At 49.1% G+C, this 26585-nt stretch overlaps 1 protein-coding gene across 1 annotated transcript in view; it reads left to right on the top strand.

The window, feature by feature from the left end:
* LOC116968452 (pyruvate carboxylase, mitochondrial-like) overlaps positions 1 to 26585 on the top strand; it is a 266712-nt gene that overhangs the window by 19878 nt on the left and 220249 nt on the right. The window contains exons 2-6 of the mRNA XM_033015217.1: positions 1253 to 1437; positions 2568 to 2733; positions 7098 to 7243; positions 9188 to 9305; positions 10763 to 10914. Of these exons, the coding sequence (XP_032871108.1) occupies positions 1253 to 1437; positions 2568 to 2733; positions 7098 to 7243; positions 9188 to 9305; positions 10763 to 10914 (767 nt within the window). The remainder of the gene's footprint in view (positions 1 to 1252; positions 1438 to 2567; positions 2734 to 7097; positions 7244 to 9187; positions 9306 to 10762; positions 10915 to 26585) is intronic.

Genomic DNA, 26585 nt, shown 5'->3' with positions numbered 1-26585 from the left:
GACCGAGATCAGAAAAACATTTTTCACACAGAGAGTGGTGAGTCTCTGGAACTCTCTGCCACAGAAGGTAGTTGAGGCCAGTTCATTGGCTATTTAAGAGGGAGTTAGATGTGGCCCTTGTGGCTAAAGGGATCAGGGGGTATGGAGAGAAGGCAGGTACAGGATACTGAGTTGGATGATCAGCCATGATCATATTGAATGGCAGTGCAGGCTCGAAGGGCCGAATGGCCTACTCCTGCACCTATTTTCTATGTTTCTATGTCACCCATTCTTTCACTCCAGTGATGCTGCCTGTCCTTCTGAATTACTCCATACTTTTGTGTCTAGCTACACCAACCAACCTCCCTTCCATTGACTCTATCTACACCTCACGCTGCCTCGGCAAGGCCAGCAGTATCATCAAGGACCAGTTTCACCCCGGTCACTCCCTCTTCTCCCCTCTCAAATCAAACAAAAGGTACAGAAGTGTGAAAACGCACCCTCCAGATTCAGGGACAGTTTCCTCCCAGCTGTTATCAAACAGCTGACTCATCCTACCACAACCAGAGAGCAGTCCTGAACTACTATCTACCTCTTTGGTGACACTTGGATTATCCTTGACCGGACTATGCTGGCTTTATGTTGCACTGAACGTTATTCCCTTATCATGTATCCGTGGTTGGGATCGAACCCAGGTCTCTGGCGCTGTAAGGCAGCAACTCTAACGTTGAGCCACCATGCCGCCCCAGTTGGTTAGTCCTATCCTGGGTGTTTGAAACAGAACAATGACATTCTTACTTGCACCAGCCCAGCACGGTGGTGCAGCGGTAGAGTCGCAGCCTTAATGCCCCTGTCCCACTTAGGAAACCTGAACGGAAACCTCTGGAGACTTTGTGCCCCACCCAAGGTTTCCGTGCGGTTCCCGGAGGTTTTTGTCAGTCTCCCTACCTGCTTCCACTACCTGCAACCTCCGGCAGCCACCTGCAACCTCCGGGAACCGCACGGAAACCTTGGGTGGGGCGCAAAGTCTCCAGAGGTTTCCGTTGAGGTTTCCTAAGTGGGACAGGGGCATTACAGCGCCGGAGACCCTGGTTCGAACCCGACTATGGGTGCTGTCCGTACGTCACCATTCCTTCTCTCCAGAGATGCTGCCTGTCCCGCTGAGTTACTCCATCTTTTTGTGTCTATCCCACCTAACGTACACCTGTAGAAGCTCAATTAACTATTGGCTCTATTGCTGTGTTGCCTGACGTGTTTTATTCCCTCTGGTTAGGTGAGATTGCGATCAGGGTTTTCCGAGCATGTACGGAGCTGGGGATCCGCACGGTGGCCGTTTACTCCGAGCAGGACACGGGGCAGATGCACCGACAGAAGGCCGACGAGGCCTACCTGATCGGGAAAGGACTACCTCCCGTACAAGCCTACCTGCACATCCCCGACATCATCAATGTGGCCAAGGCAAGTGGAAACACAGAAACACAGAAAATATGTGCAGGAGTAGGCCATTCGGCCCGTCGAGCCAGCGATCACAGTATGATTAAGAAGGAACTGCAGATGCTGGAAAATCGAAGGTAGTCAAAAATGCGGAGAAACTCAGCGGGTGCAGCAGCATCTATGGAGCGAAGGAAATAGGCAACGTTTTGGGCCGAAACCCTTTTTCAGACCCGAACGTTGCCTATTTCCTTCGCTCCATAGATGCTGCCTCACCCGCTGAGTTTCTCCAGCATTTTTGTGTCCCTTCAATTTTCCAGCATCTGCAGTTCGTTCTTAAACAACAGATATAGACAGTGATTTGTGGAGGTATAGGACAAATGAATCAAATATATGCAAAAAAGTAAGGACGATAAAGGAAACAGGCTATGGTTAGCCATTTGCTGGGTGAGAACGGGAACCTGGTGCGACTTGGGTGGGGGAGGGACGGAGAGAGAGGGAATGCAATGGTTACTTCAAATTAGAAAAATCAGTACTCATACCACTGAGGTGTGAGCTGCCCAAGCGAAATATGAGATGCTGTTCCTCCAATTTGCATGTGGCCCCACTCTGACAATGGAGGTGACCCAGGACAGAAAGGTCAGTGTGGGAATGGGAAGGAGAATTAAAGTGTTTGGCAGCTGGGAGATCGTGGTGGCCAAGGTGGACCAAGCGAAACGATCGCCCAGTCTGCGCTCTGAGTGAACAGGTTCCCCCTGAGGTTCTACACAAACCTCTCACAGCACTAGAGTTGCTGCCTTACAGCGCCGGAGACCCGAGTTCGATCCTTACCGCGGGTGTTATTTGTACATAGTTTGTAAGTTCTCCCCGTGACCACGTGGGTTTTTCTCCAGGTGCTCCGGTTTCCTCCCACACTTTAAAGACGTGCAGGTTTGTAGGTTAATTGGCTCCGGTAAAGTGTACATTGTCCATAGTGTGTAGGACAGTGCTAGAGTAAGGGGTGATTGCTAGTCGGTGAGGACTCGCTGGGCCGAAGGGCCTGTCTCCACATTATATCTCTAAAGTCTAGAGTCTGAATCCTGTTCCGCCCTCATTAAGACGTGTTTCATTGCCTTGTTGTGGTCTTTCACTCACTCGTTGGTGCTGATTCCTTGCAGGAAAATGATGTGGATGCGATTCACCCAGGCTATGGGTTCCTCTCGGAGAGGGCCGACTTTGCCCAGGCCTGTGTTGATGCTGGAGTGCGTTTCATCGGACCGACCCCTGAGGTGGTGCGCAAGATGGGCGACAAGGTGGAAGCTCGATCCATTGCCATTGATGCCGGTATCTATCACTTCACTAGAATTATCCCAGGAATGATTGGGTTAACATATGATGAGCGTTTGACGGCAAGTTCACCACAAGTGATAGGAGCGGATTAAGGCCATTCGGCCCATCAAGTCTACGCCAGCATTCAATCATGGCAGATCTATCTTTCCCTCTCAACCCCATTCTCATGCCTTCTCCCCATAACCTCCGACATCCTTACTAATCGGGAGAGATACTGCCTCACATCGCTAAAGACCCGGGTTCCAACCTGACTATGTGCTTGTCAGTACACAGTTTGTGCCTTCTCCCCATGACCTGCGTGGGATTTCCCCAGGAAGCTCCGGTTTCCTCCCACACTCCAAAGACGTGCAGGTTTTTAGGCTGATTGGCGTGCTATAAATGTAAATGATCCCTAGTGTGTGTAGGATAGTGTTAGTGTGTGGGGATCGCTGGTCGGCGCGGGCTCGGTGGGCCGAAGGGCCTGTTTCCGCGCTGTATCTCTAAACTACACTAAACAGGTAATGAGCGTTTGGCGGCACTTCCTAAATTCATGTGATAAGAGCAGAAATAGACCAGTCAGCCCATCAAGTCCACTCCGCCATTCAATCATGGCTTATCTATCTTTCCCTCCCAACCCCATTCTCCTGCCTTCTTCCCATAACCTCTAACACCCGCACTAATCAAGAATCTATCCGTGCCTTAAAAATATCTACTGACATGGCCTCCACAGCCTTCTGTGGCAAAGAACGGTATGGGAATGGGGAAAGGGGAGTTAAAATGTCTCAGGCCTTGGCCTTGTAGGCCTTCGCAGAATTAAGGGCAGCACAGTGGCGCAGCGGTAGAATTACTACCTCAGAGCGCCAGAGACCCGGGTTTGATCCTGACTATGGATGCTGTCTGTACGGAGTTTGCATGTTCTTCCTGTGACCATGTGGGTTTTCTCTGGGTGCTCCCGTTTCCTCCCACACTCGAAAGACGTGCAGGTTTGGAGGGTAATTGGCGTTTGTGCTGCCCGGAAAGAGATGCAGCGTGGAAACAGGCCCTTCGTCCCGTTGAGTCCACACTGGCCGGCAACCACCCATTTTCACTGATCCTAGACCAATCCCATTTTTGCCACGGTTTTTCCACGGTTGATCGGTTCCCAAACCCACACCATTGGCATCTTGAGTCATCTGCCCAGCAGAAGCCATTGCCGACAGTAATTGGGGTTTAACACAGTATTACCTTCTCCGAGATCTTTGGTTTCCTCCCACACTCCAAAGATGTACAGGTTTGCATGTTAATTGGTGGTGTATGTGCAAATTGTCCATAGTGTGTGTAGGATAGGGATCGCTGTTAGGCACGGATTCAATGGGCCGAAGGGCCTGTTTCTGCGCTGTATCTCTAAAACTAAAAAACAAAAATATGCGTTGGATTTGGACCTGGGACGTGACGGTCTGATGATTAAATAGGGAGGACTTTAATTCATGGCTGGGTAATTTAAAGGGAAGTATTAATTTTTGTAGCGAACAAAATCTTCGCGCACCAACGGCCTGTCGCGGAACTGACGGCCAAAGTGGGACAGGCCCAAGACCCTGGCGCGACGCAACGTCTCACCGTCAACAGCAGCAGAAGCAGGCAAACGATCGCCGAGCTCGGCCTGGGGCTCACGGCCGTTGCTGTCCGGATCCGCCCCCACTTCTACTCCCAGAGCGGGGCCAAGAAAATTGAAGATGGACACAAAATGCAACTCAGCGGGACCGGCAGCATCTCTGGAGAGAAGCAATGGGTGACGTTTCGGGTGAAGACCCTTCTTTTCAGACTGAAGAAGAGTCTCGACACGAAACGTCACCATTCCCTCTCTCCAGAGATGCTGCCGGTCCCGTTGAGTTACTCCAGCTTTGTGTCCATCTTCAAATCATGTCACGCGCTCCAGACGACTGTGCGTAAGCATGTAATCGCTTGCGACCTTCTCGGGACCGTCGCGGCTCAACGCGACCGCGAGGTCGCGTAATTTGCGTGCCAAGGACACGTAATTGGGACAGGCCCTTAACAATGAAAGCAGGTCACAAACAGATTTGGGCACCAAGTGCTGGAATAACTCAGCGGCACAGGCAGCATCTCTGGAGAACATGGATAGGTGACGTTTCGGCTCGTGGGGGAGGGGGGAAGATGGCTGAAAGAGGGGAGTGCGTGAGATGATATCACAATGTAGAACGGAACAAGCAACAAGGAATTGCAAATGCCGGTCGGGCAGCATCTCTGGAGAACGTGGATCGGTGGCGCTTCAGGGTCGGGATCCTTCTTCAGACTGATTGTAGGGGGAAGGAACTGAACGGCAACTGATGGCCTCAGGCACGAAGGTTCCCTGATAGTTGGCCAGGGACAGTGTGATACCAAGAGACATACATCTTTGCTAACTGTGGAACTGGTTAACCGACTTTTAATTGAGGAATAGGGCGGGGAGAGGGGAGTGTTTTTATCGATGACCTAAAATTAGAGATTCAACATGTTCCAGTTTCTCTCCCCCTACAATCTGCCTCACGAAGGGTCCCAACCCATATTTTCCCCAGAGATAGACGAAAATGCTGGAGAAACCCAGTGGGTGAGGCAGCATCTATGGAGCGAAGGAAATAGGCAACGTTTTGGGTTGAAACCCTTCTTCAGTCTTATGTGAGGGTGGGTGGGGGGAAGAAAGGAAGAGGTGGAGCCAGTGGGCTGAGGGAGAGCTGAGAAGGGGAGGAGAAAGTAAGGACTACCTGAAATTAGAGAAGTCAATGTTCATACCGCTGGGGTGTGAGCTGCCCAAGCGAAATATGAGGTGTTGCTCCTCCAATTTACAGTGGTCCTCACTCTGGCCATGGAGGAGGCCCAGGACAGAAAGGTCGGATTCGGAATGGGAGGGGGAGTTGAAGTGCTGAGCCACCGGGAGATCAGGTTGGTTATTGCGAGCCGAGCGGAGGTGTTGGGCGAAGCGATCGCCAAGCCTACGCTTGGTCTCACCGATGTAGAGCAGCTGACACCTAGAGCAGCAGATGCAATAGATGAGGTTGGAGGAGTGGCAGGAGAACCTCTGCCGCACCTGGAAAGACTGCTTGGGTCCTTGAATGGAGTCAAGGGGGGAGGTAAAGCGACAAGTGTAGCATTTCTTGCGGTTGCAGGGGAAAGTACCCGGGGTGGGGGTGGTGCGGGTTCCCCAGAGATGCTGCCTGACCTGCTGAGTTACTCCAGCGCTCTGTGTCTTTCTTTGGTATAAACCAGCATCTACAGTTCATTTTTACCTCATACAGGCACAAAGTGCTGGAAGTAACTCAGCGGGTCAGGCAGCTTCTGACAGTGTGTGAATCGGTGACGTTTCAGGTCGGGACCCAGTGGATAAATAGATTCTTAATTAGTACGGGTGTCAGGGAAGAAGGCAGGAGAATGGGGTTAGGAGGGAGAGATAGTTCAGCCATGATTGAATGGTGGAGTAGACTTGATGGGCTGAATGGCCTAATTCTGCTCCTATCACTTATGACCTTATGATTAAGAAAGAACTGCAGATGCTGGAAAAATCGAAGGTAGACAAAAATGCTGGAAAAACTCAGCGGGTGAGGCAGCATCTATGGAGAGAAGGAATAGGCAGCTGAATAGTCTCCACCCGAAATGTCTCCTATTCCTTCTCTCCATAGATGCTGCCGCACCCGCTGAGTTTCTCCAGCATTTTTGTCTACTTATGACCTTATGACCCTTCATCAAACGCGATCGGAAACGTCACCTATCCATGTTCTCCAGAGATGCTGCCTGATCAGCTGTTACTCTGGCACTTTGTGTCCTTTGATGTATTAACCAGAATGTGCAGTTCCATGTTTCCACAAGGTGGTGTATGGTCCCTCCTCTAGTTGGACGGCCCACATACTGTTTTAGGAAGTCCTTTCAGAAACACCTGACAAATTCTGCCCCGTCTAAACCTCTTGCACTGATTACGTACGTCCCAGTCAGTATTGGGGCAGTTAAAGTCACCCACTTAGACAACCCTCTTACTTTTACATCTTTCCCTAATCCATCCACGTATCCATTCCTCCAAGTCCAGCTGGATATTGGGAAGCCTGTGGTAGAATCCCAGAGTGATTGCACCTTTCTTATGTTTGAGCTCTACCTGCATTGCCTCAGTGAATAAAGCCCCCAGAAGATCCTCTCTGAGAGTCCAGTGACATCTTTAGTTTGGTTTAGTTTGGAGATACAGCGCTGAAACAGGCCCTTCGGCCGCGCTGACCAGCGATCCCCGCACGCTAATACTATCCTGCACGCAACAGGGACATAGTTACTCCAGCATTTCGAGTCTTATCTTCGGTGTAAACCAGCATCTGCAGTTCCTTCCCGCACATTTTGTCTGGCTCACTATACCTTTCCATTTCCAGGCGTTCCCGTCGTGCCAGGATCCTCCGCACCTGTAACATCTCTGACGGAATCCCAAGAATTTGCCGACGCCTATGGCTACCCCATCATATTTAAAGCTGCCTTCGGAGGTGGAGGCAGAGGGATGAGAGTGGTCCATGGCTATGAGGTAAGGCTCTTCCAATGTTCTTGTGGCCGCTTGTAAACAAGTCACAGAGTCAGTCTTACAGCGTGGAAACATAGAAACATAGAAAACATAGAAACATAGAAAAATAGGTGCAGGAGTAGGCCATCCGGCCCATCGAGCCAGCACCGCATCATCTAAAATCAGTACCCCGTTCCTGCTTTTCCCCCCATATCCCTTGATTTCTTTAGCCCTAAGAACTAAATCTAACTCTCTCTTGAAAACATCCAGTGAATCGGCCTCCACTGCCTTCTGTGGCAGAGAATTCCGCAGATTCACAACACTCTGGCTGAAAAAGTTTTTCCTCATCTCAGTCCTAAATGGCCTGCCCCTTATTCTTAAACTGTGTGTGTGACCCCTGGTTCTGGAGTCCTCCCACATCAGGTACATTTTTCCTGCATCCAGTCTGTCCAATCCTTTAAGAAATTTAAGGTACACAAAAATGCTGGAGAAACTCAGCGGGTGCAGCAGCATCTATGGAGCGAAGGAAATAGGCAACGTTTTGGGCCGAATATGTTTTGGCCTAACTTGCCCACAAATGTCCCATCTACACGAGTCCCACCTGCCTGCATTTGGCCCATATCCCTCTAAACCTGTCCTATCTATGTACTTGTCTAAATGTTTCTCAAACCTTGCGATAGTACCTGCCTCAACTACCTCCTCCGGCAGCTCGTTCCATACACCTACTACCATCTGCTTGAAAAAGATACCCCTCGGGTTCCTATTAAACCTTCCCCCCCTCACCTTAAACCTAAGTGCAGAGTAGCGGTAGAGCTACTGCCTTACAGCGCCAGAGACCCGGGTTTGATCCTGACTCTGGGTGTTTGTACGGAGTTTGTATATTCTCCCCGTGACCTGAAGATAGACACAAAAAGCTGGAGTAAATAAGCGGGACAGGCAGTCTGAAGAAGGGTCTCGACCCAAAACGTCACCCATTCCTTCTCTCCAGAGATGCTACCTGTCCCGCTGAGTTACTCTAGCTTTTTGTGTCTATCTTCGGTTTAAACCAGCATCTGCAGTTCCTTCCTACACGGTTTTCTCCGAGATCTTCGGTTTCCTCCCACATCCCAAAGACGTAGAGGTTTGTAAGTTAATATGCTTCGTATCAATGTGTGAAATCATTCCTTGTGTGTGTGGGTAAGTGTTAATGTGCGGAGATCGCTAGCTGGTGTGGAATCGGTGGGATGAAGAGGCTTTGGTTCGTATCAATGTGAAATCATTCCTAGTGTGTGTGGGTAAGTGTTAATGTGCGGAGATCGCTAGCCGGAGTGGAATCGGTGGGATGAAGAGGCTTTGGTTCGTATCAATGTGTGAAATCATTCCTTGTGTGTGTGGGTAAGTGTTAATGTGCGGAGATCGCTAGCTGGTGTGGAATCGGTGGGATGAAGAGGCTTTGGTTACTCGGTGCTTGATGCGGTGGGGGTTGGAAGTTACAATCCTATCAGATGTAGTACTAGCTAGAAGATAACAGGGAGAAAGGCGAGAATGAACAAACTCCGTATAGACAGCACCCATAGTCAGGATTGAACACGAGTCTCGGGTGCTGGGCCACTGCGTTTAGTTTATTTTCGTTTACTTTAGAGATACAGCACGGAAACAGGCCCTTCGGCCCATCGGGTCCGCGCTGGCCAGCGATCCCCGCACACTAACACTATCCTACACACACTAGCGACAATTTGCAATCTTTACCAAAGCCAATCAACCTACAACCTGTACCATCTTCTGAGTGTGGGAGGAAACCGGAGCAGGCGGAGAAAACTCACGTACAGACAGTACCCATAGTCAGGATTGAACACGGGTCTCTGACGCTGTGAGGCAGCAACTCTACCGCTGTGCTGCCAGAGGAGTGTGGTAGTGGCCTGAATTAAGCTCTTTAAGGCCGTGCTAGGCTCCGTGTTTTAAACCATCTATGTTTGCTGTTTTCTATAGGAGTTGGAGGAGAACTACCAACGAGCTTATTCTGAGGCCCTGTCTGCCTTTGGAAACGGATCTCTGTTCATAGAACGCTTCATCGAGAGACCCCGGCACATCGAAGTACAGATACTGGGTAAAACAAACCTAACCCTCAGCAGCTTTGCAGACTGAAGTTGGTTAAAAGGCATAGAAACAGAAAAATAGGTGCAAGAGTAGGCCATTCGGCCCTTCGAGCCAGCACCGCCATTCAATATGATCATGGCTGATCATCTAAAATCAGTCGCCCGTTCCTGCTTTTTCCCCCTTATCCCTTGATTCCTTTAGCCCTAAGAGCAAAATCTAACTCTCTCTCGAAAACATCCAGTGAATTGGCCTCCACTGCCTTCTGTGGCAGAGAATTCCACAGACTCACAACTCTCTGGATGTAGATGTTTTTACCTCATCTCAGTCACATGATCACATTATCAGTGCATCTTCTTTAAATGACTGGTTAGTGGGAGAAATTTGAACCAGGGGACACGACTTCAAGATTAGGGCACAGACATACAGCATGGAAAGAGGCCCTTCGGCCCAGCTTGTCTATGCTGACCAAGATGCCCCATTTAATCTAGTCTCATTTGCTCGCCTTTGACCCATATCCCTGAAACCTTTCCTTTAGAGTTTTACTTTACTCTTTAGAGATACAACCCTTTGGCCCACCGAGTCTGTGCCGACCAGCGATCCCAACACAGAGGGAGAATAGACGCGGATTGCAAAATGCTTTATTGTTCCACCACTAATCATGTAATGCCTTTTTGATAGTACACAACAAAAGCTTTTCACTCTACTTCAGTACACGTGACTGTAAACTAAACTGAGACTAAATTCCAGCGATTATAAGCCCAGTCGATCCATTCTTTCATCAAATGTCAGTCCCTCCATCCCGGGAATTAACCCTGTGAACCTACACCGCACTCCCTCAATAGCAAGACTGTCCTTCCTCAAATTAGGGGACCAAAACTGTACACAATACTCCAGGTGTGGTCTCACCAGGGCCCTGTGTAGCTGCAGTAGGACCTCTTTGCTCCTATACTCAAATCCTCTCGCTATGAAGGCCAACATCCCATTAGCTCTCTTCACTGCCTGCTATACCTACATGCTTACTTTCAGTGACTGATGTACAAGGACACCCATGTCTCATTGCACCTCCGCTTTTCGTCATTTGACACCATTCAGATAATAATCTGCCTTCTCGTTCTTGCCACCAAAGTGGATAACCTCATATTTATCCACGTTATACTGCATCTGCCATGCATTTGCCCACTCACCCAACCTATCCAAGTCACCCTGTAGCCTCATAGCATCCTCCCCGCCACCCAGCTTTGTGTCATCCGCAAACTTGGAAATGTTACATTTAATTTCCTCGTCTGAATTGTTAATAATATATTGTAAATAACTGGAGTCCCAGCACTGAGCCTTGCGACACTCCACTAGTCACTGCCTGTAGGACCTGCAGTAGAACATCCTTACTCCTATACTCAAATCCTCTTGCTGTGATCCTTCACTGCCTGCTGCACCTGCATGACTGGGGCTTTGATTTTGCTCTTCCAGGTGACAAGTATGGCAACGTGATCCACCTGTACGAGAGAGACTGCTCCATCCAGCGGCGACACCAGAAGGTGGTGGAGATCGCCCCCGCCGCTCAACTGGACCAGCAGCTGAGAGACCACCTCACCTCTGATGCCATCAAACTGGCCCGACGGGTAAGGCTCATTGTGCTCCATTGGTGTCTTGATGAGGATGTTCCCAGGACTGGAGGGCCTGAGCTTCGGGGAGAGGCTGGGAAGGCTAGAATGTTATTCCAAGAGGCTCAGGAGTGATCTTATAGAGATGAATAAGATCATGAGAGGAAAAGATTGGGTAGATGCAGAATGTGTAGGAAGGAACTGCAGATGCTGGTTTAAATCGAAGATAGACACAAAATGCTGGAGGAACTCAGCAGGTCAGGCAGCATCTCTGGAGAGATGGAATGGGTAGCATTTCAGGTCTTTTACCCAGAGTTTGGGAATCAAGAACCGGAGGACATGGGTTTAGGGTGAGAGGGGAAAAGGGACTACCTTAGACGAACGTAGTTGAGGGATGCTGTATCTCTAAACTAAACTAAAACCAGGGGATATAGGTTTAAGGTGAAGGGGGGAAAGACTAGACTTAATAGGAACCTGAGGGGCAACTTTTTCACACAGAGGGAGGTGGGTGCATGGAACAAGTTGCCAGACGAGGTAATTGAGGCAGGGACTATCGCAACGTTTAAAATACATTTGCACGGGTACATGGATAGGAAAGGTTTAGAGGGTTCTGGGCCAAACATGGGCTAATGGGGCATCTTGGTCAGCATGGCCAATGTAGGCTGAAGGGCCCGACTTCATGCTGAATGACGCTTTAGACTTCAGATACAGTGTGGAAACAGGCCCTTTGGCCCACCGGGTCTGCACCGACCAGCGATCCCCGCACATTAACACTTCCCTACACCCACTAGGGACAATTTTATATTTATACCAAGCCAATGAACCTACAAACCTGTTTGGAGTGTGGGAAGAAACCAAAGATCTCGGAGTAAACCCACGCAGGTCACGGGGAGAACGTACAAACTCCGTACAGACAGCACCCCTAGTCGGGATCGAACCCGGGTCTCTGGTGCTGTGAGGCAGTAGCTCTACTGCTGCACCGCCGTGCTGCCCTGGTGTATAAAATCATGCTGAAATAAATCGGATAAATGCACTGAGTCTTTTGCGTGGAGTAGGGGAAACAAGAACTAGGGGGCATAGGTTTAAGGTGAGAGGGGTAAGATTGAATAGGAACCTGGGGGGCACTTTCTCAGTCAGAGGGTGGTGGGTGTATGGAATGAGTGGCCAGAGAGGGTAAAAGATATTTGGACAGGTACATGGACAGGAAAGGTTTAGAGATATACTAGACTTGTGGGACCCGTTGGGTCCCTGTCACATGGGAGGCCTGGTCCCCCAACGCAACCCGTTCCCCCAATGTAATATTCCACCACTCACCCGTTCCCCCAACGTAACCCGTTCCCCAATGTAATATTCCACCACTCACCCATAGCCCCCACGGGAGGCCTGGTCCCCCAATGCAACCCGTACCCCAATGTAAGATTCCACCACTCACCCGTTCCCCCAACGTAACCGTTCCCCAATGTAATATTCCACCACTCACCCATAGCCCCCACGGGAGGCCTGGTCCCCCAATGCAACCCGCACCCCAACGTAAGATTCCACCACTCACCCATAGCCCCCACGGGAGGCCTGGTCCCCTAACGCAACCCGTACCCCAACGTAAGATTCCACCACTCACCCGTTCCCCCAACGTAACCCGTTCCCCAATGTAATATTCCACCACTCACCCATAGCCCCCACGGGAGGCCTGGTCCCCCAATGCAACCCGTACCCCAACGTAAGATTCCACCACTCACCCATAGCACCCAACTGTGCAGATGGGCCAAACACGGACAGATGCGACTACTGTAGATGGGACATGTTGGTTGGTGGGGGCAAGTTGGGAAGAAGGGCATGTTTCCATGTTGTATGACGGATCAAACCTGTGTTTCTGGCGCTGTGAGGCAGCGGCTCTACCAGCTGTGCCACCGTGCCACCCTAGTGGCCCGTAGTGTTTAGTTGCTGAGGTAGGATTCGACCTATACAGGTTGGTTCATAAACCTGATGGTTGGAGGAAAATAGCTGATCCCGAGCAATAACTTGATCTTAAATTATCACGGAGAAACAAGGAAAATGCAGATGCCGGTTTACAAAAATAAAGACAAAGTGCCGGAGTAACTCGGCGGGTCAGGCAGCATCTCGGGAGAACGTGGATAGGTGCTGTGGGACCTCTGTCCTCTGTACCTCCTGCCCGACGGTGGTAGAAGCGGGCATGGCCTGGCTCCTTGATGGCATTCTTGATGCCACCTTCTCAAGGCAGCACCAGATGTCGATGCATCTGACGATGGGGTGGGCAGTGCCCGTTATGGACCCGGCTGCAGTCTGCAGTCTATTGCGTTTCTGTGTGTTGGAATTGCCGAACAAGGCCGCGATGCAACCAGCCAGGATACATTCCACAGTGCATCTCTAGAGGTTTGTTAGAGTATTCAGAAGCTTGACCAACCTTTTTGTCCTTGAGGCACCTACAACTACTTATTCAGCTGTTCTCTGCTTGGTGTTATTGGACTTTACAGACGATAGCGTGGAAACAGGTTCTTCATCGAGTCCGCGCCGCCCAGCGTTCCCGGTAGACTAGCACGATCCTACACACACTGGGGACAATAATTATTTTTTTTACCAAAGCCAATTAACCTACAAACCCATGCGTCTTTCGAGTACGTGGGGAAACCCACGCGGTCACAGGGAGAACGTACAAACTCCATGCAGACAGCATCCGTTGTCAGGATAGAACCCGGATCACCGGTGTTGTGAGGCGGCAACTCTGCCGCTGCGCCACCGTGCCGCCAATATTTGAGCCTGAGCTACAATTAGACTGTATATCTTCTCCCAGAGACCGACAGAGAGCCCCCTTGGACCATCATGTCTGTCCCATTCTTCACTAATTCAATACTAACCCATTTTATTCTCTGTCGGAGGGAATTTTGTGTTATTTTGTGCTGTACCCCTACCCAATATCTGACGTTACTCAAATAGGCACAGGCACATAGTAAAACAACTCGTAGATCAGTGGTGAGTCGGTTTATTAAAGACCTCATCCATGCACATTGGTAAAACGGTCTGAGGAGACCCAAACTGCTTCAACAATGCAGAGTAACTATAGCATTTTTATATCCTCATGACACAATGGTTACTTGTGGGGTTGAAATAAATCATTAATCAATGTCTCTGTAACCTTCCACCTTTGTCTTTCCCAAGAATTAACTTCTGGTCATAAGGTCATGAGGTCAAAGGATCAGCAGTAGAATTAGGCCGTTCGGCCCATCAAGTCTACCTAGCCATTCAATCATGGCTGATCTATCTCTGACTTCCAACTCCATTCTCCTGCCTTCACCCCATAGCCTCTGACACCTGGACTAATCAAGAATCTATCTATCTCTGCTTTAAATATATCCATTGACTTGGCCTCCACAGCCTTCTGTGGCAAAGAATTCCACAGATTCACCACCCTCTGACTAAATAAATTTCTCCTCCTCGCCTTCCTTTAACCTTACTTTCTCATTGTTTCGAAAATCGCTCTCCCATATATCTAACAAATAGATACCATAAATGTCACTGTCCCTATAGGGAGAATTTGATGGGGTCGACTTGTTAAAAGAGGTCGTTTGTTAACCTTTAGTAGACTTGCCTCCTTAACGAAGAGCGGCTGTAATCTCAAGATTGCAACAGCTAAGAACCTAGACAGAACCAAAGATACTAGAGCAACACACAGAACTGTGAAGGACTATCCCTTATAGACACAAAATGCTGGAGTAACTCAGCCGGACAGATGCTACTGCCTCTCCCGCTGAGTTACTCCAGCATTTTGTGTCTATCTTCGATTTAAACTAGCATCTGCAGTTCCTTCCCACACAAGGACTATCCACCCCTCAATTGATAAGGAAGCTTCTTTCCAGCAATGTTTTAGATGTTCCTATTTTAACCACTCTATGTTGGGCATTTCTTACCATCACCCTTCCCCAGTATGTGAGCTCCAGGGTTAACCATATTACAACCTACTCATTCATCCTCATTATAATTTCAAAATCCCGACAACATTCTCCCTACATTTTCATCAACTGTCCCTCAAAGTGCAATTTACAGCAGCCAATTAACCTCCCGATTTGAACGTTTGTTCGGATGCTATGATATGATACGATACGATAGAACTTTATTTATCCCAGTTGCAGGGCTGCCAACATTGGGTGAGAGTTGGGAGTGAGAAATTGCGAGAGACCAGGCCCGAGGGAGCGTAGCAACCGGGATGGGGGGGGGGTGGGGGGGGTGGGAGGATGGTTGTGCAATATGGTGCATACTGTAGCGAGTCTTTTAACTTATACTTGAATACAATATATATGCTTTAAATTGGATTGGAGCGTTTTTGAAAGGGGGGAGGCTGTGCGATCACTGATCACTGGCCTTGGGGGTACCCGGTGAGGGAGTGGAGCAACCGATTGGGGAGAGGGTGTGGAAGAAGGGTGTCCCCCCTCCCAGGGTAGGAACTTTTTGAAATTTGATGTATTAAAATCATGTTTTAGTGCACTGTAGAAGTATGATTTCAATGTTTTTTGTATGAAGTATTTTTAAGAGGTAACTTTTTAAGGGGTAACTTTATCCACACAAAGGGTGATGGGTGTATGGAACAAGCTGCCAGAGGAGGTAGTTGAGGCAGGGACCATCCCAACATTTAAGAAAAAGTTAGACTGATACATGTATAGGACAGGTTTGGAGGTATGGACCAAAAGCAGGTAGCGTAGCTGGGACATGTTGGCGGGTGTGGGCAAGTTGGGCCGAAGGGCCTGTTTTCACACTGTATCACTCTATGCCTACATTATACCTCCACCATGCATGAATGCTTCAAAATCAAGTGATCGAGTTTTATTGCCATATACTCAAGCATAGAAACATAGAAAATAGGTGCAGGAATAGGCCATCGGCCCTTCGAACCAGCACTGCCATTCAATATGATCATGGCTATTCATCTAAAATCAGTACCTCTTTCTTGTTTTTTCCCCATATCCCTTGATGTCGTTAGCCCCAATAACTAAATCTAACTCTCTCTTGAAAACATCCAGTGAATTGGCCTGCACTGCCTTCTGTGGCAGAGAATTCCACAGATTCACAACTCTCTGCGTGAAGAAAGTTTGTCCTCCATCTCAGTCCTAACTGGCCCCCCCTTTATTCTTAAACTGTGACCCATGGTTCTGAACGCCCCCAACATCGGGAACATTTTTCCTGCAGTTACAGTAAGTGAAAATCTAGCAGGCAAACAGGATGCTTTCACCAACCACCCCCATTTGAAGTCCACTATCTTCCACCGTTTCTACCCAGTGCTTGGTACTTACTTCCAGCAGCCACTGGTTGTCCTCCAGGATGCACTCTCTCTCCTCTCAACCCCCCGCTCTCTCCCCCTGTCCCCCCCTTCTCTCCTTCTCTCCTCTTCTCTCCCTCCTCTCTCTCCTCTCCCCCTCTCTCTCCCCTCCCCTCCCCCCTCTCACTCCTCCCGCTCTCTCTCCCCCTCTCTCCCCCTCCTCCCCCTCTCTCTCCTCCCCTCCTCTCCCCTCCTCCCTCCTCCCCCCTCCTCTTCCCCCCCTCTCTCTCTCTCCCTCTCTCCTCTCTCCCCTCTCCCTCTCTCCCCTCTCTCCCCCTCTCTCCTCTTTCTCTTACACTCTCTCCCCTCTCTTTCCCCACTCTCTCTCCCTCTATCTCCCCCCCTCTCTTTTTCTCCTCTCCCCTCTTCTCTCCCTCCCCCTCTCTCTCTTCCCTCTCTCCCCTCCTCGCTCCCCCCTCTCCGCTCCCCCTCTCTCCTCTTTCTCCCTCCTCTCTCCCCCCTCTCTCCCTCTCCCTCCACACACTCTCCCCTCTCTCTCTCTCCTCTCTCTCTGTCTCTCCTCTCACCTCTCTCTCTTCCCCCCTCTCTCTCTCCCTCTCTCTCTTTCCTCTCTCCTCCACTCCTCCACTCTCTCCCCCATATCTACCTCCCATCTCACTCCCCCTTGCTCTCTCTCCCCCTCTCTCTTTCTCCTCTGTCTCTATCTCCTCTGTCTCTTTGCCCCCCATTTCTCTCTCTTTCCCCCGTTTCTCTCTTTCCCCCTCTCTCCCTCTTCCCCCTCTCTCTTTTACCACCCCTCTCTCTTCCCCCTCTCTCACCCATTCTCTCCAACCCTCTCCTCCCTCTCCACCCCCTCTCTCTCGTCCCTCCCCTCTCCCTCTTCTCTCTCTCCATTCACCGCCCCCCCTCTGTCTCTCCCCTCTCTCTCCTCTCACCCCCTCTCTCTCCCCCCACTGTCTCCCTGTCTCCTTCCCCTCTCTCTCCGCCTCCCTTTGAGAGCCTGTCCCTTCGGCACAGAGACTCTCGCGGCAGCGGCGCTTCCGACACCTCCGACGGCCCGGGACACTCGCACTGTCCGGAGCGCTCCATGGCCGAAGCTGCAGCGAGCGACTCGCTAGCCGTGCAAATACACGTCAGCCCCGCAAACTCACCATCCCCGGCTCCCCGCATCTGTATCCGCCCGCTGCTCCCATCCCTCCCTCAGCCCCGGCTCTCCAACACCCGCGGACCATGCAGTTTATCCGAGTTTTGAAATTTTTGTTGATCACAGCATTTCTCACAGTAGCGCGTGAGAAATTTCTGATCAGCGTGAGGGTGTGAGAGTTTGCTTGAGGGCATGATTCTCACGCTCAAAGCGTGAGAGTTGGCAGTCCTGCAGTTGTAAAATTGATCTGCCAACAGTCATAAAAAAACTCAAAATACATGAAACATTAATTTAAAGTGACGAGTGGAAAGGATGTGCAAAGATTTGGGGGTGAGGAGTCATAGAAACATAGACATAGAAATTAGGTGCAGGAGTAGGCCATTCGGCCCTTTGAGCCTGCACCGCCATTCAATATGATCATGGCTGATCATCCAACTCAGTATCCTGTACCTGCCTTCTCTCCATACCCTCTGATCCCCTTAGCCACAAGGGCCACATCTAACTCCCTCTTAAATATAGCCAATGAACTGGCCTCAACTACCCTCTGTGGCAGAGAGTTCCATAGATTCACCACTCTCTGTGTGAAAAAAGTTTTTCTCATCTCGGTTTTAAAGGATTTCTCCCTTATCCTTAAGCTGTGACCCCTTGTCCTGGACTTCCCCAACATCGGGAACAATCTTCCTGCATCTAGCCTGTCCAACCCCTTAAGAATTTTGTAAGTTTCTATAAGATCCCCTCTCAATCTCCTAAATTCTAGAGAGTATAAACCAAGTATATCCAGTCTTTCTTCATAAGACAGTCCTGACATCCCAGGAATCAGTCTGGTGAACCTTCTCTGCACTCCCTCTATGGCAATAATGTCCTTCCTCAGATTTGGAGACCAAAACTGTACGCAATACTCCAGGTGTGGTCTCACCAAGACCCTGTACAACTGCAGTAGAACCTCCCTGCTCCTATACTCAAATCCTTTTGCTATGAAAGCTAACATACCATTCGCTTTCTTCACTGCCTGCTGCACCTGCATGCCTACTTTCAATGACTGGTGTACCATGACACCCAGGTCTCGCTGCATCTCCCCTTTTCCTAATCGGCCACCATTTAGATAATAGTCTGCTTTCCTGTTTTTGCCACCAAAATGGATAACCTCACATTTATCCACATTATACTGCATCTGCCAAACATTTGCCCACTCACCCAGCCTATCCAAGTCACCTTGCAGTCTCCTAGCATCCTCCTCACAGCTAACACTGCCCCCCAGCTTAGTGTCATCCGCAAACTTGGAGATATTGCCTTCAATTCCCTCATCCAGATCATTAATATATATTGTAAATAGCTGGGGTCCCAGCACTGAGCCTTGCGGTACCCCACTAGTCACTGCCCTGCCATTGTGAAAAGGACCCGTTTACTCCTACTCTTTGCTTCCTGTTTGCCAGCCAGTTCTCTATCCACATCAATACTGAACCCCCAATGCCGTGTGCTTTAAGTTTGTATACTAATCTCTTATGTGGGACCTTGTCGAAAGCCTTCTGGAAGTCCAGATACACCACATCCACTGGTTCTCCCCTATCCACGCTACTAGTTACATCCTCGAAAAATTCTATAAGATTCGTCAGACATGATTTACCTTTCGTAAATCCATGCTGACTTTGTCCAATGATTTCACCACTTTCCAAATGTGCTGCTATCCCATCTTTAATAACTGACTCTAGCAGTTTCCCCACTACCGATGTTAGACTAACTGGTCTGTAATTCCCCGTTTCCTCTCTCCCTCACTTCTTAAAAAGTGGGGTTACGTTTGCTACCCTCCAATCCTCAGGAACTACTCCAGAATCTAAAGAGTTTTGAAAGATTATTACTTATGCATCCACTATTTCTGGAGCTACTTCCTTAAGTACTCTGGGATGCAGCCTATCTGGCCCTGGGGATTTATCGGCCTTTAATCCATTCAATTTACCCAACACCACTTCCCAACTAACCTGGATTTCACTCAATTCCTCCAACTCCTTTGACACGCGGTCCCCTGCTATTTCCAGGCAGATTATTTATGTCTTCCTTAGTGAAGACGGAACCAAAGTAGTTATTCAATTGGTCCGCCATATCCTTGTTCCCCATGATCAACTCACCCGTTTCTGACTGCAAGGGACCTACATTTGTTTTAACTAATCTCTTTCTTTTCACATATCTATAAAAACTTTTGCAGTCAGTTTTTATGTTCCCTGCCGGTTTTCTTTCATAATCTATTTTTCCTTTCCTAATTAAGCCCTTTGTCCTCCTCTGCTGGTCTCTGAATTTCTCCCAGTCCTCTGGTATGCTGCTTTTTCTGGCTAATTTGTACGCATCATCCTTCGCTTTGATACTATCCCTGATTTCCCTTGTTATCCACGGATGCACTACCTTCCCTGATTTATTCTTTTGCCAAACTGGGATGCACAATTTTTGTAGTTCATCCATGCAGTCTTTAAATGTCTTCCATTGCATATCCACCGTCAACCCTTTTAGAATTAATTGCCAGTCAATCTTGGCCAATCCTCCCCGACAGCACTAGCAAACACTCCCCAAGGACATTGGTTCCATTCCAGCCCAGGTGCAGACCGTCCTGTTTGTACTGGTCCCACCTCCCCCAGAACTGGTTCCAATGCCCTAAAAATTTGAATCCCTCCCCCTTGTACCATTTTTCAAGCCACGTATTAATCTGCAATATCCTCCTATTTCTACTCTGACTGGCCCGTGGTACTGGTATTAATCCAGAGATTATTATCTTTGAGGTCCTACTTTTAAGTTTATCTCCTAGCTCCCTAAATTCATCTTGTAGGACCTCATCCCTTTTTTTACCTATATCGTTGGTGCCAATATGCACCATGACAACTGGCTGTTCACCCTCCCCCTCCAGAATGTTCTGCAGCCATTCAGTGACATCCCAGACCCTTGCACCAGGGAGGCAACATACCATCCTGGAGTCTCGTTTGCAGCCGCAGAAACGCCTATCTATTCCCCTGACAATTGAATCCCCTATTACTATCGCCCTTCCACTCTTTTCCCCCCCCCTCATGTGCCGCAGAGCCACCCATGGTACCATGAACTTGGCTGCTGCTGCATTCCCCTGATGAGCCATCTCCCTCAACAGTATCCAAAATGGTATACCTGTTTAGGAGGGAGATGACCGCAGGGGACTCCTGCACTACCTGCCTACTGCTATGCTGGCTATTGGCCACCCGTTCCCTTTCTGTCCTCTTACCTATTACCTGCGGTGTGACCAACTCACTGTACGTGCTATCCACGACTTTCTCAGCATCGTGGATGCTCCAGTATGAATCCAGCCGCAGTTCCAATCGTTCAATGCGGTCTGCCAGGAGCTGCAGCTGGACACACTTCCTGCAAACGTAGTCACCAGGGACACCGACCATATCCCTGATCTCCCACATGTTGCAGGCTGAGCAAACCACGGGGCCAATCTCCACTGACATATCTTACTCCCAAATTAACTCTATATTAAATATTAAAAAACACAAAACTTTATCCTTTAAACTTTACTAATAAATACTAATAAATACTGTACACGTAACTCCCACAATCCTTAACCTGTAGGCAGAAATGTAAAAATGTAAACCCGGTCCTCTTCCACCAGTCAGAGGCTTCCACCAGACTCCTTCTCTGGAACGTTGCCGATTTTGGTGTCAGGTCCCTGGGCCTCTGTGAAAGCAAGCCCCGAGATGTAGTTTATACTTACAGCGCAGGTACTCCTCCCCTCGCACCAACGGCTCCCTGGGCTCAGTCTACCCCACGGCAGAAGGGGGATGGGTTGTACAGTTTGATAGCCACAGGGAAGGGTATAACGTTAAGATGAGAGCTCAAACTACAACAACTAAGAGGGTATAACTTTAAGGTGAGAGCTCAAAGTTTCACGTTCATAAATTCATAAGTGATCAGAGAAGAATTGTGCATCAACCTGATCTATTCCTCTTCTGATTTTGTACACGTCTATAAGATCACCCCTCATCCTCCTGCGCTCCAGTCCCAGTCTGCTCAACCTCTCCCGATAGCTCACACCCTCCAGTCCTGGCAACATCCTCGTAAATCTTCTCTGTACCCTTTCCAGCTTGACAACATCTTTCCTATAACACGGTGCCCAGGACTGAACACAATAGCTTCAAGGTTCACTGCTTGTCTTCTGGAACGGCTTAAACATCACCTCTTGACATTGTTGTCTATTTAATGCACTTGCTGCAAAGAGCTTATTTACATTCCCGCTGCTCTTTGCATCCCATCAGGCTGAAGGCCCAGAGTTGTATCAGTCAAGAGTCTAAGAGCCTAGAGTTGTCGTAGGTACTGAGAACGGAACAATTAAATTCTCACTTGCTGCAACTTAGGGCGACATATTCATGTTATTTCCCTTTATCTTGTATCTGTACTGTGGATGGTCATAAGGTCGTAAGTGATGGGAGCGGAATAAGGCCAATCGGCCCGTCAGGTCTACGCCATTCAATCATGGCTGATCTATCTCTCCCTCCTAACCCCATTCTCCCCATAACCCTTGACACCCGTACTAATCAAGAATCTATCTATCTCTGCCGTAAAAATATCAATTGCCTTTGACTCCGCAACCTCCTGTGTCAAAGAATTCCACAGATTCGCCACCCTCTGACTAAAGAAATTCCTCCTCATCTTCTTGCTAAAGGTACGTCCTTTAATTCTGAGGCTGTGCCCTCTAGTCCTAGACTCTCCCACCTGAGGAAATATCCCCTCCACCACCACCGTACCCATGTTTAAAGGAGGTAGCAGCTCTACCCGCTCCTCCACTGTGGCGGGACTAGTCATTCTTGGCGTCGCTCGTGTTTGGAGTTCCAAAATCCAGCATGGGCTCATAAATCACACCAAAGTTGCAAACAATCTTGTTGACATTCACACGGTTGTCAGGGAGGGGAGGTGGAGATGGTAATGGGGGCCACAGTGATGTTGTTGACGTTCCAGGAATGTTTAACGGCAGTAAGAGGCTGGACGGCAGGGTGATCTTATTAACTCAGGGCCACTGAGCCCTGCTATTCAACCACACGAGTCAGCAGACTGGATTTACTGGATAATCTGTGCAAATTAATTCAAAGCTGCTGATTCATTGAAATTGGCTCCTGCTCTGAATAACTTTGTTTGTGGGGAAAACATTCCAACTCATCCATTCTGATGCAGCCCGGTTTTCATCAGGTCATCAGTGATAGGAGCAGAGTTAGGCCATTCGGTCCATCGAGTCTACTCCGCCATTCAATCGCGGCTGATCTATCTCTCCCTCCTAACCCCATTCTCCTGCCTCGTCCCATAACTCCTGACACCCGTACTAATCAAGAATCTGTCAATCTCTGCGTAAAAAATATCAATTGACCAGTTGTGGGGGAGTCTGGGACCAGAGGGCACAGCCTCAGAATAAAAGGCTGTACCTTTAGAATGGACATGAGGAGGAAATTCCTTAACCGGAGGGTGGTGAATCAGTGGAATTCATGGCCGCAGACAGTGGTGGAGGCCAAGTCAATGGATGTATTTAAAATGGAGATTGCTAAGTTCTTGATTATAGAGTCATAGAGTCTCCTACAGCATGGAAACAGGCACATCACATCAGCCCAACCTGCCCACACCACCAATCTAGCCCCATCCACACTGGTCCCACCTGCCTGCGTTTGGCCCTTATCCCTCTAAACCTGTCCTATCCATGTATCTGTCTACATTTTTTTTAAACCGTAGCGATAAACCCTGCCTCAACTACCTCAGCCAGCAGCTCATATGCACCCACCACCTTTTATGTGAAAAAATTACCCCATCAGGTCCCTATTAAATTTTTCCCTCTCACCTTAAACCTATGCCCTCTGGCTCTTGATTCCCCTACTCTGGGAGGGCAAGAGACTCTGTGCACTTACCCAATCTATTCCTCACACGATTTTGATAAGATCACCCCTCATCCTCCTGCACTCCATGGAACAGAGTCCCAGCCTTATCAAACTCTCCCTATAGCCCAGGCCCCCGATTAGTAAGGGTGTCAAATAGTTATGGGGAGAAGGCAGGAGTTGGAGACTCGATGGGCAAATGGCCTAATTCTGCTCCTGTGTCTTATGATCATCGGAATACACAATCAGGGCCTGACATCCTCCCATGTCACCTCCACCCTCATGCACAGCCTCCACCCACTGGCTCCATCCTAGCAGCACCATAGTATTGCTGCCCTAACCCACTCATTGCTATATAGAATAGCAATGAGTAAAAAAGTGCTGGAAGAACTCAGCGGGTCAAGCAGCATCTGCGGAAGAATATTGACTGATGACGTTTCAGGTCGAGACCCTTCTCAGTTTAGAGATACGGCGAGGCAAGAGGCCCTTCGGCCCACCGAGTCAGCGCCGACCAGCGGTTGCCCAGTACACTTTTTCTATGTTACACACTAGTGTCAATTTACCCAAGCCATTGAACCCACAGGGCCTGACATCTTTGGTTCTGTACACTAGCTCTTTGCTACACACTAGTGTCAATTTACCCAAGCCAATTAACCCACAGGGCATGAAATCTTTGATTCAGTCCACTAGATCTTTGCTACACACTAGGGACAATTTACAGAAGCTAATTAACCTACAGACCTGCCAAAGATCAATGACTCTCTGAGTTTGCTTTGAGGCTTTAGAGATACAGCGCGGAAACAGACCCCTTGGGCTCACAGAGGCCGAGGAGCGAATACTCTGTACACTAGTTCTATGCTAGACACTAGGGGCAATTTACCAAAGCCAATTTACCTCCAGACCTTTACATCTTCGGCGAGTGGGAGGAAACCGGAGCACCCGGAGAAAACCCACGCGGTCACGGGGAGAAGGTACAAACTCTGTACAGACAGTCAGGATTAAAGCCGGGTCCCTGGTGCTGTAAAGCAGCAACTCTACCCGTGCACCACCAAACCGCCCTTCAACTGGGATCCAGACTCTTCTGAGTTCCGTCTTCAGACCGTGGAATCTCCATACGTGAAATCTCACGCCTACTTTGAAGAGGTTCGCCCTCCAGTCCGAAGAGGGTTCCATTCCGAGACATTGTCTGCCACAGCGACACGGTGGGGCAGCGGTAGAGTTGCTGCCTCACAGCGCCAGAGAACCGGGTTCGATCCTGACTACGGGCGCTGTCTGTATGGAGTTTGTACGTTCTCCCCGTGACCGCGTGGGCTTTTTTCAAAATGCTCCGGGTTCCTCCAACACTCCAAAGACGTACAGGTTTGTAGGTTAATTGGATTCAGTAAAAATGTAACTTGGCCCCAGTGTGTAGGATAGTGCTAGAGTATGGGGTGATCGCTATTCGGCACAGACTCGGTGGGCTGAAGGGCCTGTTTCCGCACTGTATCTCTAAACTACAAAATTATACTGAACACATCCTTCCACAGATGCTGCCTGACCTGCTGAGTTCCTCCAGCATCTAGTTTATTGTTCATGATTCCAGCATCTGCAGCCTCTTGTACTTCACACTCCTCTCCTAGCGTCGCTTCACACCCACCCCAAACTGAAACAAAACCTTATATATGTACCCTAAACCATTCCCACCCATAACCCTGAACCTTTCCTGTTCATAGACCCTACCCTGGGCCGAGTGGTCTGTTTCTGTGCTGTATCTCTAAACTAAACTAACCTTTAAGCAGCTAACTCAAATTAATGGACAGTTTGTTATAAGATCATAAGTGATAGTAGAATTAGGCCACTCGGCCCATCAAGTCTACTCCGCCATCCAATCATGGCTGATCTATCTCTCCCTCCTAACCCCATTCTCCTGCCTTCTCCCCATAACCCCTGACACCCGTACTAATCAAAAATCTAGCGATCTCTGCCTTAAAAACATCCACTGACTTGGCCTCTGTGGCAAAGAATTCCACAGATTCACCACCCTCTGACTAAAGAAATTCCTCCTCATCTCCTTACTAATAGAACGTCCTTTAATTCTGAGGCTGTGACCTCTCGTCCTAGACTCTCCCACTAGTGGAAACTTCTACTTATGAGGGAGGAGCTGGCCAAAGTTGACTGGAAAGAGACCCTAGCAGGGATGACAGTGGAACAACAATGGCAGGTATTTCTGGGAATAATACAAAAGGTGCAGGATCAGTTCATTCCAAGGAGGAAGAAAGGTTCTAAGGGGAGTAAGTGGCGACCATATCTGACAAGGGAAGTCAAGGACAGTATAAAATAAAATAGAAGTTTGTACATATGATGAGTAGCAAAGATGAGTGGGAAGCCAGAGGATTGGGCAACTTTTAAAGAGCAACAGAAGATAACTAAAAAGGCAATACGGGTAGAAAAGATGAGGTACGAAGTAAGCTAGCCAAGAAGCTTCTTGGGATGGGAGCGTGTCTGTAAAGAGGCCCTCTGGCCCACCGAGCCTAGGCCGACCAACAATCACTCCCGTACACTAGTTTTATCCTACACACTTGGGTTAATTTACAGAAGGCAATTAACCGACCAACCTGCATGTCTTTGGAGTGTGGGAGGAAACCGGAGCGCCCGGAGAAAATCCACGCGGTCACGGGGAGAATGTACAAACTCGATACAGACAGCGCCCGTAGTCCTGGATCGAACCCGGGTCTCTGGCGCTGTGAAGCAACAACTCTACCGCTGTGCCACCGTATATCGCCTTAATATGTCAATTGATATTGTACATGAGTTGTGGAATCATACAGCATGCAAACAGGCCCTTCCGTGCAACCCATCCATTTCGACCAAGATGCCCAATCTAAGCTTGCCCCATTTGCCTGCATGTGGCCCGTATTTCTTTAAAACGTTCCTATCCAGGTAGTTGTCCAAACAACCAGACCCAAGAAGGGTCTCACAAATTGCTGGAGTAACTCAGCGGGTCAGGCTGCATCTTTGCAAAAAATGAATAAGGAATAGGTGACGTTTCGGGTCGGGACCCTTCTTCAGACTGGGTTTCAACCCAAAACGTCACCTGTTCCTTATCCCCAGAGATGCTGCCTGACCCGCTGATTTACTAGAGCATTTTGTGTCTCCTGGACCAAATGTACCTGCCTCAACTACCTCCTCCGGCAGCTTGTTCCATGTACACACCACCTTCTGTGTGTAAAAGGTTGCCCCTCAAATTCCTATCTTTCCTCTCTCACCTTAATCCTATACCCTCTAGTTCTTGATTTCCCTACTCTGGGTAAAAGACAGTGCCTAGAGATACAGCGCGGAAACAGGCCCTTCAGCCTACCGTGTCCGCGCCGACCAGCGATCCCCGCAAATTAACACCATCCTACACCCACTA

This window comes from Amblyraja radiata, chromosome 45, assembly GCF_010909765.2.
Source record: "Amblyraja radiata isolate CabotCenter1 chromosome 45, sAmbRad1.1.pri, whole genome shotgun sequence".
In the NCBI taxonomy this organism is placed as follows: Eukaryota; Metazoa; Chordata; class Chondrichthyes; order Rajiformes; family Rajidae; genus Amblyraja; species Amblyraja radiata.
The sequence above is the reverse complement of the archived record's forward strand: the minus strand, read 5'-3'. Positions and strand labels throughout refer to the sequence as shown.